At 36.3% G+C, this 16845-nt stretch overlaps 1 protein-coding gene across 1 annotated transcript in view; it reads left to right on the top strand.

The window, feature by feature from the left end:
- Positions 1–16845, top strand: part of TOPAZ1 (testis and ovary specific TOPAZ 1) — a 40243-nt gene that overhangs the window by 22645 nt on the left and 753 nt on the right. Inside the window, exons 13-19 of the mRNA XM_016196190.2 lie at positions 1947–2013; positions 2559–2730; positions 3276–3376; positions 5354–5519; positions 12750–12914; positions 14172–14375; positions 14831–15014. Of these exons, the coding sequence (XP_016051676.2) occupies positions 1947–2013; positions 2559–2730; positions 3276–3376; positions 5354–5519; positions 12750–12914; positions 14172–14375; positions 14831–15014 (1059 nt within the window). The remainder of the gene's footprint in view (positions 1–1946; positions 2014–2558; positions 2731–3275; positions 3377–5353; positions 5520–12749; positions 12915–14171; positions 14376–14830; positions 15015–16845) is intronic.

Genomic DNA, 16845 nt, shown 5'->3' with positions numbered 1-16845 from the left:
TTCTTTTTTCTTTCACTGTCTTTAAGATATTTTAACGCCTCTCATTCTTTCTCTCACTGCTTACTTTTTCTGTTCAGCTTATGGACCTCCAAAGGCCTTTGGGGGGAAAAAAAACCACCTATATTCTGATACTACTCTTGTAATTATCATATCTGTATTGAGTAAAAGAAAAGCCATGAGTTTTCTTAAAAATTTTATCGAACTATACATACATAGCAAAAAGTCTCAATTATGTTGTTATTCCCCCTGAGCCATAGGCTCATTGCTGCTGAAGTGTCATTGCAGCCAGGTCTTGTCAGTGGACAGGGCTAGGAAATAGATATGCATGTGAAAATATGTAAATACATATGTATAGGAAATACATGTATACAAAACACACAAAGATTTCTGTGTGGGTATTATAAAACATGAGTTATGCTGATAGCTTGCGTCTAATCTAACACACAAGTGCATTTTAGCCCCCTATTTATACATTGTCTCTGACAGTGAGAAAGCTCTCATTATCTACAATACGTTTACTCAGTTATCCAGTCCTATCCACATGAAGTAGTTTCGGAACTGCTAACCCATACCCGGGGGGGGGGGGGGGGGGGGGTGTTACTATCTGGAGTACAGTATTAGTAAAAGCTCTTCTTTCCTTTAGCCTTACAGTATTCAGCCAAAATACTATTTCCTACGTTAACTTAAGGTAGTTCTCTCTCTCATTCAGTGTGGTTATTTGTAGAACATTTAGGTTTGTCTGTTACTGTTTATACTGTATTTCAGAGTTCCACATCCTAGTTGGTTTTACTTATTTAGGGAGTTACATAAAACATTACTGTTTGTTGTAAGAATCAAAGCTATGCTAAAAAGGATGCCGTGAGAAGAGTTGCCCCTCCTTACCCTACTTCCCATTTCCATTCTCTCCGTTACTCCTTTCCTGCCTACACATTGGAAGTAACCAGTCTTTTAGTTTCTGGTTAATCCTTCTAGTAATGAGCAGGTATGTATATATTTTCTTATACTCTTTCTTACATAAAGTAATCTTTTCAACTTTGCTTTTTTCACTCAAACAGTATATCTTGGAAATCAATCTAAACCAATTCTTAGAGAAATTTGTCATTTTTTTTATAAATGCAAAGTACTCTATTGTGTGGATATTTTATAGGTTATGGGTATTTCAGCGTTGTCGTTTGTTGAAATAAAAGCAGCACTTGTTTGTTGACTTACTGATGGTAGCTGTTCTCTCTGCTGAGTGACACGGAGTGTTTCTTCACAGGCCTGTTGCAATCTCCTTGGCTCCGTGGCCGCCTTTCTTTCCCCTTTTTCTCCTCCCCTTTGCAACTGCCAGAGGGTGCTCCTGCTTCCCTTTCTTGTCTCTCCTCCCAAAAGCTGTGCATTCAGACTGCCTTCTTCAAATCATACAGACTGACGTTCCCCTGTGTGGTCTGTGTTCTACCCACCCAGACCTGTTTTTAGCATTTTCAAACTTATGTGGACTTAGTCTCTGCAGTGGTTTTTGTTTTGTTTTTTAATCAATGTAGATCCCTCTGGTAGTTTCCCTTTTTGGTTCTCCCCACAGGTTTTTTGCTTTGTTATGTTTTGTTCTGACTTTACTTGTGGAACAGTGAGGGTGGAATGTGAACAGTAGAGATCAAGTGCTGTGATTTATTTTTTCTCTTTATTCACAATTATTTTGAAGCTTTGGCATTCTGTCTTCAAGTTAGGCTGGAGGTATGGTTTTGTGTAGCTTTTCCTTTGCCCTTATTGTTGCCCATGGTTTGGGAAGGAAATAGTGTACGGTTGATATTTATGCAGTTGACATTTTTTTAGCTCTAAAGAATTTTTATGGTATATTAATGCGTTCTTTTTCCTCCAGTCTCTTAAGTATAAACTGTAAAATGAATTAGGAGTAATAGTGACTTTGGGGGAGGGGTGCATTAATGAACACATTTCTGTTGTTAAAGGTTACAAATGAGGCAGTTTAAAAAGAACTGGACCTGTGATTTAGATTCAGCCTTGAATGAAATAGAGGTATGACACTATTTATTTTTAAATAAATTGCTGGCATCCTTGCTCAGAAACTTTGAATAGTAACCCTATTTTAGGAAAAGTTTTAGAAATGTGGCTGTTATACAGAGAAAAAATGATCAAGGAAGTTTTTTTGTTTGTTTTTTAAATATGTCTTTATTAATTTCAGAGAGAGGAAGGGAGAGGGAGATAGAAACATCAATGATGAGAGTCATTAATCGGCTGCCTCTTGCACACCCCCTACCTGGGGGTTGAGCCCGCAACCCCAGCATGTGCCCTGACCTGGAATCGGAACCTTGATCTCCTGGATCATAGATCAGTGCTCAAGTGCTGAGCCATGCCGGCCAGGCTAGAACTTATAAAGGCCCTGCAATAGTCAGAAAAGCAAATCATACAATGGCATGTTATTAATGTTGTAACACTTGTCAGTAAGTTTATAAGATTTGCAGAGATTGTCTTATTGATTACTGTACATCTAATGCCAGCATATACCTACCCCATAATATAACAGCTTTCTTTTTCTGTTTTGTTTTTAATAATTCTGGTAGAACTGTAAAGAAAAAGGTGACTGGACCAAATTGGGAAATTTATACCTTAAGGTAAAAATGGACTGTGAAAAATTTGCAGATTTCCAGAGATTCTGTACTTGTGTTGCTGAAACGCTAACAAAAGGCTATAAAGAGAGACCAAGTGTCCCATTTTGTGAATTTGCTGAAACAGGTAAAATGTCACTGTTTTGGTGTGAGTCTTATGTGTTAGGGTGATGTAATGTTCTTAACAGGCATGTAAATCTCTTAATGTTTTCCATGTTGAGGATGTTAATATTACAGGTTTCAAATACTTCTTCTGTTCATAAAATTTTTCATCTAATTAAGTTAGATTAATGATATAAGGTCAAAAATTGGTGTTTTAATATCAGATGTTTCATGTTATTTTTGACACGAGCTCTTAACTACTCTATTTTTCATCAGGGGTCAGCAAACTTTTTCTGTAAAGAACCAGATAGTAAATATTTTGGGCTTTGCGTATATCACATATGATCTATGTCACATTGTTTTGTTTTTATTTCAAACAATCCTTTAAAAATTAAAAATTCTTAGTTCACAGGCTATATCTAAAATCAGGCCACAGGCCAGATTTGGCCTGTGGGCTATAGTTTGCTGACACCTGGTGTTTGTGCTCCTATCAGTAATTCCATATTAACTTGCCTATTCCATTATTTTAAGTGACTATTTCACTCTCCATGTGCCTACTTTGTGTTTCAGTTAGCAAAGATCCACAAAATAGTGAAGTAGATAAAACTTTGCTGGGAAGAATCGGAATCAGTGCTATGTACTTCTATCACAAGCTGTTGCAGTGGTCCAAGGTACTTTATTAAATTTTCATTTGGGCTTAGTATTGAAAGTTAGTTTCAGATTTTTGAACAGAATATAGGTTAAGTTAGGAATTTGCTAATAATCATCACAAGTGACAAAATGACTCCTGGAATTAGTGACTTATTAGGTGCTATATTAGGCAAATGTGGAAAGGAGGTGGCATCAGACTGGTTACTATGAAGAATTTCAGTGTAGAAAACACTTAAGAAGCTGTGCTAAATGTCATATTTATTTGAAGCAACTTTCAATTCAGAATTAACTTCCCCAGCTCCTGAATATCAGTCAGTAGCATTGTAATTTTGCAGGTGTTCAAGACACCTTTTTTAAGATGAACCCAAGATACTCACAATTAATAGAACTTAAAAATCACCTCCTAGAATGCTCTGGAATACTAATACCATATATCTTGATGTCTGCCTTTGAGGTTTAGCTCACCATAGAAGTGGTCTATTGATTCCAGACCATGTTATACTACCATTCTTTAGATTTCCCTGAGAGGTGGTGGGTAGGGTTATAGATTTAGTAAACTTAAGTAAAGTAGAAGACAAGAAAACCCAAAATTGGAAGTGCTGAGGGATGGAATAATATAGCAAGTGGAACAGTTGACAGACGCCCACTAGCAAATCACCTATTAATATGTATCTTTTGTTGCTTCTTATATAGCTGTTATTTCAAAATTGAATAAGTTCAAATAACATTTAAGTACATGGTCACTCATATAAAATCATGAACTTTTTAAAATTAAAAGGCAGCAGAATCATTGTACAGAAGGTCTCAGTCTCTGAAGTCTCCAAGAGGTTTAGTACTTCTTGTGTGGTAGGCCTGGAATGGACAGAATGTACTGTGTCCCTGGCGTCATAGTCTAGCTTAAGGTTGGTCATAGCATTAATATCTTGGATATTTAATGCTTGAGAAATTAAGGACTACCTAACAAGAAGACCCTTTTTAAAAACACAAATTGATTTTGCTCAAATTTTAGAGCAAATTTTATTAGGTTATTAAGAAGCTGGTGAATTTGTATTTTAATTAAAAATTTTCACTATCTTATTTAGAACAAATATCAGTATTTTTAATCCAACCTATTCATTTTTTAACATAAAAGACCATTGAAATTAAGCTAAAGCAGCTAACTCTTGAAAATGTACTATTTATATAGTCAAATTGAAAGTACATTGACATCACAATATGCATCTCACTCAAGATAGTATATAACATAAAACAAGAGTCTTCAAACTAAAGGCCAAGTCTGGCCCACAGCCTGTTTTTGTACATTTTGAGAGCTAAGAGTGTTTCTTACATTTTTAAAGAGTTAGAAATTAAAAACAATAACCAAAGAGAATGTACAACTGACAAGATACGACCTGCAAAGCCTAAGGTATTTATTATCTGACTGTTTATAGAAAAAGTTTGCTGATCCCCGATACAAAATAATAATATAGGTCCAAGAAGTCTTTATGTAGACTACGTGAAATAATCTGTTGAATCAAAGAAACAGTTTTCAGCCAATAATCTTATCCTTTTCTTCACTATCATTCTTTATCTAAATTTGATAATTGTCTTCATTTTTACTTTCTCTCCCTCCTGGATCTCAAGGTGATCAACAGAAGTACAAAAACTTATAATAGTTTTCCACACCAAGGCATGAAATTCTTGTGCCAAATGAAATCTTTAGGGGGAAGCACAATGTATAAAACACATGAAAGGAGAACTGCTTAAAGGGGTCCCATGGTTGGCAAGGGGTAATATGAGGCAAAGCCCTGCTTGCTCCCCCTTCCCCTTCTACCTTTGTGGCTGAGCAAGAAGGGGCTTAAGTAGAATCTTGGAGCAGTTTTGAGAACTGTCCGTCTAGAATGATATTTCGAATTGGATAATGGGTTTCTCTATCACTAATCAGTGTAACTTTGTATGTCTCTAATACTCTAAATGATTGATTGGTACTCAATTAGTGCTCTTTATTTTTACTCTAGGGAAGGAAGGTCTTAGATATGCTCTATGAATTAAAAATACATTTTACAAGTTTAAAAGGACTTACAGGGCCTGAGAAGTTAGCACCAAGATGTCAAATTGTGAATGTTGCAGTAGAAATTTTTCTAAAAAGTGGAAGCCTAGATGGTGCCATGTGGGTATTAAGAGGTAAGCTCTGATATATGCAAACATAAATTTGTGTTATAAATTCTTGTCTATGTAATGAATTACCTTAAGTTAGCTATTTTCAACCTGTTTCATCTCATGGCACACATAAACTAATTACTAAAATTCTGTAGCACACCAAAAATATATTTTTTGCCAATATGACCAAAAAATAGGTATAATTTTAATTCATTCACACCAGAAGGCTATTGTTGTGTTGGCTGTTGTCATTTTTTTATTTGACAATCTAAGGGAAAAGAGGTGGTACCCCTGACTAAATAGGTATTGCATGTTTTAAAAATTCTTGCAGCACAACTGTTGAAAATCACTGCCTTTAGTTAATACTGAATTGTGGATGATAATTTGGTCTAAACTCTAATGGTCATGGGGGTAGGAAAAGTGGTGGTTGTATAAAATGAAAGGAGAAAGTTAACCTATAGCTTTAAAGAAGAAATTGTATAAACCTTTGTTGAATAGCTAGTTCTTACTTTGTTGTAGACATCATACTAAATTCTTTACCTGCATTATCTCAGTTAATCTTAATAGAAGCCCTGAGTTTGGAATTACTGTAGTACCCATTTTATGGCTTAAAAAAAATACATTGTCGGAGACATTAAGCAACTTGCCCCAGATGATGTAACAAGGAGTGGAGGCTGGATTCAAACTCAGACATTCCAGGTTTAGAGCCCAGGCTTCAGCTGTGATCTGAGAAAGGGAAACTCTGATTGCAGTCTGCATAAATTCTCTCTGCATGTACAGGCAAACATGACTTCCAAGGAAACCAAGCAAAGCTTACTTTCCCTAGTAAGGTAATCCATCGAGCAGAAATTGAAATGAAGCCAGCATAAAGCAACTCAGGTGTGTTTGGTAGGAGGTCAATAAAAATGTAGGGAGCACAGTAGTAGTACAGCATGGTATCTAATAGTAACTCTGGCTGCTTGGACCATCAGGCAGATTTTATTTGATAAAATGGGGTAAGAATGAAGAAACCTTGAGAATCTGAGTTTAGGTGGGAAGATGGAATATATGCCCAAGTAAAGCAAATAGATAACCTTTACATGAACACACACACATGTACTGGCACACACTCATATTCGTGCCTGCGTGTGTGCAGTACCCAGAGTATATGGAGTACAGATGCTGTGAGTGGGCTTCATGATCAGAAACTTGCCGGAAAAGGTTTTCTACAGCTTAGCAAACCGCACTAGCTAGGTTTGCTAAGTGGGGAAGAGCAACCAAGATACAAAAGTAGAAGTTGGCGAAATATGCAAGTCAGAGGTCACAAGCTCTGTTAGAAAGAAGAGATGTGGCAGGAAATGGAAAGATTAAAATCATTGATGAAAATGGGCCTGGGTTGTTCTATTATAGGAAACGTCTACCTGAAACAGAATGAGGGGAAGTTTGTGGGAGGGATGTGGAGTGCTCTAAGGAGATTTAAAATTTTTACAATTTTGATGTTTTAATTTTGATATCTTTACATTTTCTGTAAGTTATAAGCACAGGATTCTTTTGCAGTGAGCATTTCAATTGAAAGTCATTTTTAGCCCAGCTGGTGTGGCTCAGGTGGTTGGGCATAGTCCCAGGCACCAGGAGGTCTCCAGTTCAATTCCAGTCAGGGCACATGCCTGGGTTGCAGGCTCGATCCCGGGTGGGCTGGGGGCCGGTGCAGAAGGCAGCCAATTGCTGTTTCTCATCCATGTTTCTCTCTCTCCCTCTCCCTTCCTTTCTCTGAAATAAAGAAAAGAAAACATTAAAAGAGTCATTTTCATAAGTAAAATTTTCTTCAAAAGAAGGGCCCACAGAAGTATGCTAAGTTCTATCCAGAATTGTTTAGTTCTTGAAAGGGTTCTGCAGTGAACAGGCCAATCTCAAGAAAGGAAATACAAATGGCTGAACCTCACTTGTAGTGGGTCTCATACTCTTAGGAGAAGTATACATTAAAATAACAGAACATCGCCCGGCCGGGCGTGGCTCAGCGGTTGAGCATCAACCTAGGATCTAGGCGATCGGGGTTCGATTCCCGGTCTGGGCACATGCCCAGTTGTGGGCTCGATCAATGACTCTCTCATCATTGATGTTTCCATCTCTCTCTCCCTCTCCCTCTCCTTTCCTCTCTCTGAAATCAATAAAGATATATTAAAAAAAAAGAACACCTCAGACTAGCAAAGATCAGAGTTTGGCTATTTGCTTTTTTTGAGGGTATAGAGAAGGCATTCACACGCATTGTCTTTAGGAGCTTTTTGGCAAAATACTTGTCAAAATTGAAAATGCGTGTATCAGTCTATTAACTCCATGTCTAGGACTTTCTCCTACAAACATATTTATATCTGCATACAAGGTATGTGCAGTATGTTATCTGAAGTCTTTTTTCATTATCACCAATGAGAACACAGGATTCAGGATAACTCAAGTGCTCATTAAGGGAAGAGCAGTTAATTAAACTGTGTGATAGCCATGCATGGGAATAGAATGAGGCAGATCTACAGCTATTCATTTGAAATGATTTCAGGCTCTGTTATCAAGTGAGAAAAGGAATGTGCAGAACAAGGTATAGAGTACGCTACCGTTTGTATAAAAATAAAATGGGTACTTACATATGTGCTTATATACCCTTAGCATATTTGTAGAAGCACACTTAGGAAATAATAGTGGTTGCTTCTGGGAAAGGAATGGAGTGCTTGGCATCAGGGATGAGAGGCAGATTAACCTTTTACATAAGATTTTTTTTCTATAGTTTTCCTTTTAACAAAGTGCATTTATTACTACTAAACTTTTTAAAGAAGGGGTTACATGCAATACTCATGTTTGAGAAATGCAGGATATTTTACCCATGTTTGGTTTACTGGGTGACACTTTATGAGAGGAAATATATTGTTTTGGCTTTTCACTTTCACACATTAAACTTTCTCAGCACTAGTAGCTTGTGTCGTGGTAAAAACAACAAATTCTTACCCTGACTTCTTTCCCATACCATCATTTTTTAAAAAGCCTGAAAATCATAATTTTATAATCAGTTTTGAAGTTGAAAAATAACTCTCAGAATATGTTTTGTGAAAAGTTATGCTTCCCTTTATTCAGAAACCACCCTTGAATTTTAAAATAACTTTTATTACCTTAATATAAGCAACACATATGCTTTATGGAGAAGCGGGAACAGGAAGAGAAGCAAAGCTGACGATAAAAGTCCCTTATTCAGACACCCAGAAATGACTCCTGTCCACTTTAATGTTGCTGTACAGACTCTTTTTGTACCTTGCACTTTTTTTCAGGGAAGTCTTTCTATGGACATCCTTCTGTGAAAAGGAATATTCTCCTGCAACATCATTTAATGGGAAGAATGGTTTTCCATCTTACAAATATCTAGAAATATAAATACATAACCATACCTATGAATCCACTCTTCTTGAACCAGCTTGTTTTCTAATGTCTAAGATAAAGGGATGTTCAGCATGGATTATTGTTTATCAAAATCTCTACTATGTCCTTAGAATAAATTCTGATGGAATTGCTGGGTTAATGGACAAGGGCAGTTTAAAGCTTTTTGGTAAATGTTGACAAATTTGCCCTATGCCCATTCAGACTTGTGGCAAGTTATTTTAGTTTATTAGGAAGCCTCCCTTCATGAGGAAAATCCTAGAGAAATATTACATAGGTGTGTATTCTATATAGACATTGTCCCTTTTGGGATCACAGGTGCATGTAAACAGTGAAAATGTTAATGCCCAATATTCTGATTGTCAGTTTTCAGACAGACTGGTGCACTCCAGTTTATGCAAACCCTAATCTGGCTATTCAGTATAACCCATTCCAAGTCTCATCTCTGACTAGAAACAAAATATGCCTTTAGAAAGGTGGTACTGATAATAGTCTCCTTACCAGTGTATGGAGATGCATATCATGAAACACCCTTGCCAGCTTTGTATATATTACCTTTTTATCTCTGCTAGTTTATAGGGCAAAAGTGATTTTCACTGCTTTATTGTACATTTAATTGCTTATTAGAAAATTTAACTTTATTTGTCCTTATTTTGTGAATTACCAGTTCATGTTCTTGGTCTGTTTTTGAATTGTATTTCTCTTGATTATTTAATAATGTATTTGCTACATACCAAGCATTGTGCTAAGTGTGTTACTTGTGTGTCTTTGTTGAGTCAATACCAGCCTCATGAAATAGCTGATGGTATCCCACAATGAGAACACTAAAGTTTAGAGAAGATCACACAGCAGATAAGTATGGAGCAAGAATTCCAATCTAGGTCTCTTTGTCTACAAAGTCCATGTTTTTAAGCCCTACACCAGTACTATTATTTCCCTAGTATTTCCTTTAAATGGACTTTATAAAATTGCAGCCAGAGCAGAAGAACAAATCATGTGTGCAGACCCAGATGAAGCTGGTCAGCCAGCTGAGCAAAGTGGTGATTCTGATCTTGTTTCCAACTTGACCACCGAAATGTCCTGGGAGGCTTGTGAAGACACAGGTTGCTTGGCCCATACCCAGATTTTCAGATTCATTAAGTCTCGGGTGGCTCCTGAGAATTTGTATTTCTCACAAGTTCTCAGATATGGCTGATGGTGCAGGTCCGGGGACCTCACTTTGAAGACCGTGTACCTATGCATTCTCATGTGGTGACTTCTCACACCTCACCCGTGTCCCAAAACCAGACTTCCTTAACTCCTCTAGTTTAACCACTGCTGTAAGCATTATCATTTTATTATGGATTTTTAATTATGGATTATCTGTGGACTTGCTTTATTTAACTATCTTTGTACCTTCCTAGGGAAGAAATTGCTGTTTTGAGGAGGGTTTTTTTAAAGATTTTTTGGTAGTTTTATTGAGATACAGTTGACATACAGCACTGTGTAAGTTTAAGGTGTAAAACATAATGACTTACATATATTGTGAAATGATTACCACAATAAGCTTAGTTAACATCTATCATTTTATATAAATAGAAAAAAGAAAAGTATGCTTTTCCCTTGTAATGAGACCTCTTAGGATCTACTCTCTTCATAATTTTCAAGTAGACCATTCAGCAGTGTTAACTAGTCATGTTTACATCACATCCCCAGCACTTATAACTAGAAGTCTGTACCTTTTGACCATCTTTGTCTAGCTCCCCTGCCCCTCAAACCTCACTGCTGGTAACCACAAATCTTATATTATTTTGTTTTTTTTGGTTTGGTGGTATGTGTTTTTAAGATTTCACATATAAGTAAGATCATGTAGTATTTGTCTTTCTGTGTCTAACTTATTTTACCTAGCATAATGCTTTTAAGGTCCTTCCATGTTGTCTCAGTCTGGAGTTCTTAAAAGCATAGATGTGTGTATTCTGGGGTGTTGTTTCTTTTTAATGTTAACTTTTTTATACTAGGAAATTTAATATAAGGGTTAGCCCTAACTCCTGGACCCTAATAACTGTCACTATAGTACTAATATAAGCATATAAACAATTTTAATATTTTTTAAAACTATTGTCTTCATTTTTGATCAGTGGATGGCTTTCTACTTAATATCTAATTTATCTAGGTATAGTCACTATTTAGGTCATTAATACCTCTTTCCCAAATAATTTTCACCAGATGTGAGCCCTGGTGAAATTTCATTGATGGGCTTATTAGAGTTTTGTTAATTTCTTCTTTGTACTTTTTTTTGCTTGAATTTTTATAGGGATAGTTTATATTTAAAAGTAAACATTTTAAAAGTAAATCAACCAACTTGTTCTCATCCTAAGTAATAATATATATGAAATCACAGGTTTAATGTTATTTTTATATTTAATTTGACCCTTTTATTTTTATAATTTGTATAACACACAAATTATTAAAATTATAACATCTAAAATTAGTTCAGGTACCATCAGTGATGTGTATATATCACACTTAGGAAAACTGATTTTTCTTTTTGCATTTTTGTTTGTTCTTTTGCCCAACTGACATTTTCTGTTTAACATAAACTGCTTTTTAAATCTTTCATAACTTTTGTATCATGCTTTAGGTAGTTGTTGACTATTTCAAAATTATATATTTATCCATATGGTCTTCAGAATTTTTTATTGTTACTTTTAAATTTTGATATGAGGTGGGAGCCTAACTTTACCTATTTCCCCCAAATGTCCCAACTCATCCTTTACTCACTTATTTGAAATGCCACTTTTATTATACATTAGAATCATGTCTGCTTGGGTCTGTTTCTGTACTAGTCTCCTCTACAAGAGATCTCTTTTTGTGCTAGCACCATACTCCTTTTAGTTAATATAGCTTTAGAATAGGTGATAATATTTATATTTTCCATACTGTTTTTTTGCTATTCTCAACTGTTTATTCTTTGGGATGTATTTCAGGATTATTGAGTCAGGTTTTAATATAGTTCTGTAGGAAATTTGGTCAGGATAATATTAAATGTATACATTTAGGGGAGAAAGGATATGTTTCGATACCCACCCACCCCCATCGCAGTATTCACCTTGATAGTTGTTTGCTTGACTCACTACTAGCCTGGAAATTCATTCAATGCAGACTGTCTTTATAGTCTTTCATTCTCAGTGCCTACATTCAAAATCTTCATGGTAATGACTGAATATGCATATGTTGGAAGGTAAGTGGATAAAGAATATTATAGAAAATTTGATTGCCTTTTGACTCTGAGATTTTTAGACAAACGGAAAATATTTCCCAACTCTGGAACAGAGAAAAACAGGATTAATGCAGTAAGAACTTTTATCACCATAAAACTAGTATTGCCTGGCTGGGCGTGGCTCAGCAGTTGAGCATCGGCCTAGGATCCAGGAGATGGCAGTTCAGTTCCCATCTCTCTCTCCCTCTCCCTTCCTCTCTCTGAAATCAATAAAGATATATTTATTTTTAAAAAAAACAAAACTAGTATTAAGTACATTGTAAACTGGTTTTTATTTTTGAGAATGTATTCTTATAATAAGTGTTCTTATAAAATTTTACATTATTACAAATATGTTATAATCTGAACATTTTTGTCACATAAAAATAAACATTAAATTTATGAATAAGTAACTGATTAGTATACTAAGAAAAATAAAGAATTAAAAAATAATAAGGTATGATCATCACTATATGTTCCTAATACATTTGAGCCATGGTTATCTTTTATGAGTACACATATTTATCACTTTCCAAAAAATGTAATCACAACTAATGTTTTTAAATAAGTGTAGTTTTCATAGTGTAAATAAAGTGTTAGTACTTTTTTCTTTTTGAAAGAGTCAGAGTGGATAATCGATACACCACTATGGCCTTGTGATAGACTGGATGTACTCAATCGACACAATCTGCTCTGTACAATTGCACATGAAATCTTAGCGAAGAGCCTTTACAGACAGACATTTGAAGTTTTGCAAAATCTACCAGGTTTTCAAAATTCTCAAGGTATGTTTTTTAGAAGTCTAGCTTAATTATCTCTTGCCCGTCTGGTATTTAACTGTTAATAAGAAACAGTTCTCCACCTGTTTTGGTTTGAGTTTTATATCCCAGCATATATTTTTAATGAAGTTGTTTTCTGTAAAATGTGTTTTCTACAAATTGAATATGCTTTCCTGATGGGTTTAAAAAAAAAAAAAGTGGAGATGCTTGTCTTTGGGTTGTTGGTCAGCAGTTCCTAACAGAAGCCTTTCCTATCTCTGCCACGTCAGCAGCCAACAGTGTTAAGGACCCCCAGCAAGCTTTATATCTTACAAGAATTCTTTGCATTGGGATAATGAAGAATACTTTTTCTTTTATTAACAAATATAGAACTTGGTTTCCATTACCTTATAACATAGGTAAACATGGAATAAGTAGAGGAAATTAAGCAGGTGAAAAGTTCAAAGAAAGCTAACGTGGGTGATGGCAGGGTAGTGCTCTTGAATGCTTGTGCTCGGATCATATAGACAGGAAGAGGGAGTCCATGTTAAGGGAAACGAAAGGCTTTGGGTGGTGGGTTCAGAGGTATGGGTTAACATTTAATGAAAATGTTAACCTGAGGGCCTCCCCTCTGCTTCACCAATCAAAGTTGGTGTTTTAGGAAAGTTCCTCTTTTCTAAAGGTAATATTTAGGATGAGACTGAAGTTAAGGACACTAATTTTCTGATGAGGCCTGGACCACTAAAAGGGCCTAACGTGGTTGAAAACCTAGAGTCTAGGTTATAGAGTGAGCTAACTTAATATAGGGAATGAAAGTCTTGGGAGTCTCCAAGGACTGCCCTTTCTAAGTGAAGAATGGGGAGGAACAGAAATACCCAACAAAGGGTTTCCTTCTATTTGACTGAATATTATGAGGGGATGATTGATTTTTAGTCATGGGAAGTACATGTCCACAGTCTGAACTGCAGAGGGAATGCAAACGGAAAGGTGCTGTCCGCCATCTGAGACACTGCAGATGAGTCACCTGTGGGGATCCCAGAGGTGTTAATGCAGCTTCTGAATTCGCCGCCAAGCTTCCTTCCTATGCTTCATTGCAAAATGAATGAATCATTGGCTTCTGTTGAATGCTTTTTTGTTACTTAAAAGAATATGTAAGATGATGGCACTTGAGTGACTGCCACTCCTAAAGTGCCAAGGGGAGCAGAGAGAAAGGAAAGGAGTAAGAGAAGTCTGAGGGGCTAACATAGACCAGTTTCATTGTATCCATTATTTTTTCCTTTTCAGAAACTGTGGAGGTCTCACAGTACAGCCTTCTTTTTAATAAACTTCTAGATGCCTGTATAGAAAGCAACAGTCTTGGTATTTCATCCTCTGTAGCAGAATTCATGATTTCAAAGAGCATCCCTATTGATTTTTCCTCTCTTAGAAGATTAATTACTTCTTTAGGAAGGAGTTGTTTATGGCTCAAAGCGAGAGCTCACTACAAAAGTAAGTTACATTAAAAAAAGTTTTGGTATATTGGTTTTTGCTTTGATTTTCTAACCCTGAATCCTTGTATAATATTTACAACTAGAAATTCAAATATGTACACAGAACAGTTGATACACATTCAAAGATAGTGGTTCAAGTAGCTATTCTGGCATTTTAGTTATTCTGAAATTGTTGACTATGGCTTTAAATATACAGTTGTCAAAATGAGGCTCAAGTCATTTTTCAGAGTTTTTTTAAATGTATTTCTAATTTCATGTTTAATGTTTCAAAAACATTTTACAGAAAATTTTAAATGTACCAGGATAAGCTCATTACCATATAATTTGTGTAATCTGTGTAATGTGATCAGTTATTCTGTACTGTAAGTAATTATCACCTATGGATATTTTGGAAGTCTGGGTTTTCACCTATGAGAGTTTTAGTAAAGTTTGATCTTTTTTTTTGATTTTCAGGTGCTCTTTCATTGGGTTGCTATCCACCATTAGAGGGAAATTTATATCGAAAACTCCTACGGATTCCGTCTTATTTATCTGAGATTGAAATGCTTTTAGCTATCGAAATCTTCCTGGTATCTAATGCTAGTAGTATTCAGAGTCCTGGTACTCCTACACAGACACTTCAGATAGTTTTGAAAAGGTTGGTTGATATAACTTCCAGTCGCATCCTGAAAGCAGATCATGACTGCCTGTACCTGCCCTAGGATGTAGATGTTTTACATATTTGTATATATGTTTATATTTATGTTGTGTAGTGTGTATTTACAAACTTGGGTAACATTTAAATTGAGAAGAAAGCGTTAACTGTTTTGAGACTTAAAACCAAAGCATTCAATAAAAACTTGAACAACTTCAGAGATTCTGTATTGATTCAGAGATGAGTCCTCTTTAGGTATCAGTCTTTTCCATGTACTGACAGTTTTTAGATAGGCACCTAAAAGTTATTTACCTTTTTGGTCAACACAAAGATCTAAGACCAGGTCTAAAAGGGACCTATGTGATAGTTTACTAGGCTCAATCAATTCTGTTGAAAATAAACCCATCCGCCTAGTTTCTGAATTTTAAAATGTTATATATGCATAAATATTATAGTGTAGCTGTTGGACCAGACTAGCATCCCTTTAAATAATTTCGTTCAAAGTCCCAGAATTTAGGCTTATACTATTACAATTTTTTGTCAGCCTTACCCAGGAAACATGTAATACAAGGATCTCATGGGACTCCTGTTTTAGAGCTGATAAAAATTTTGTTTCAGTTTACTGGTGTTACAAACCAGATCCTCAGATTGAATATTCTCAGTTATCTGTGTATAAATTATCCCAAAACTTAGTGGCTTAAAACAAATACTATTTTAGTTTCTGTGGGTCAGGACTTTTGGAGTAGCTTAGCAGGATGGTCTTGGCTCAGGGTCTGTCACGTAGTTGGAGTCAGGAGCTGCAGTCACCTACCTGATGGTTTGACTGGGGCTGGAGGATCCATTTCCCAGATGGCTCACTCACAAGGCTGTTGGCAGGGAGCCTCAGTTCCCTGCCACATGGGCCCTTCCATTGGTTCCTTGAGTGTCTTCGTGACATGCCACTAACTGCTCTCAGAATGAGCAATCCAGCCCCCCTTCCCTCTGGCCATCACCACACTGTTGCCTGTGTCTATGTGTCATGCATGTGTGTTCTTTGGCTGATCCCGTCACCTTTAATCCAGTCCTCCATCCCCGCTCCCCTCTAACAGCTGTCACTCTGTTCCATGTATCCATGCCTGTTTTTCTATGTCCGGCAGTTGATGAGAGCCACCTTCGTTTTTAAACCAACTAAAATTGGCTAGTTTATTTTAGCTCTGTTCTGTTCTGTTCTGAGGGCTTCCTTATTTGCCCTGTGTACTGCAATAGCTGAGGCATTGGGTTCCCATCATCCTGAGAGCGGCATGGTTTTCTCACAGCTTTGCATTCTCCACACACATGCAGCCTCTGTATTCACTGTTGAATTTTAGGGGTATTTGGGACCCCACCTTTGATTTTCTCCAAGCCAGTATTGTTTCCTCATCATGCTGAGCCCTATCTTGTTACAATAACTTCTATGAGAAAGAACTTTATTCATCCTTAGCATTTCAAAAACTGCACATAGTTGGCACATGCCCAATCGACCAGATTCTAGGCACCAGTTCCCAAGCCAGAAGGTATTAGAAGGTGCCTGACCAATTTTTCCTCTCTCGGGTTCCTGTTCCAAGTGGAAGTCCTCATTCCCACCACTCTATGGACCACACTGTGCTCTTAATGCAGGTAGGGCCTTGCTGCTGGACCCTATAGATACCAAGAGCAGGATGCAGCAAACACAAAAAGTGATGCTTAATATAACAACCACATCTCTATTTTAAATACTTCCCACTCCCTATCCCACAGGAAAAACAGCCATTAAGTACGAATTTTATGAAATTCGGAAACTAATAGAAAAGTTATTAGAAAAGTTAATTCTACACTT

Source organism: Miniopterus natalensis, chromosome 15 (genome assembly GCF_054644295.1).
Source record: "Miniopterus natalensis isolate mMinNat1 chromosome 15, mMinNat1.hap1, whole genome shotgun sequence".
Lineage (NCBI taxonomy): Eukaryota > Metazoa > Chordata > Mammalia > Chiroptera > Miniopteridae > Miniopterus > Miniopterus natalensis.
This window is presented reverse-complemented; position numbering and strand designations above follow the sequence as displayed.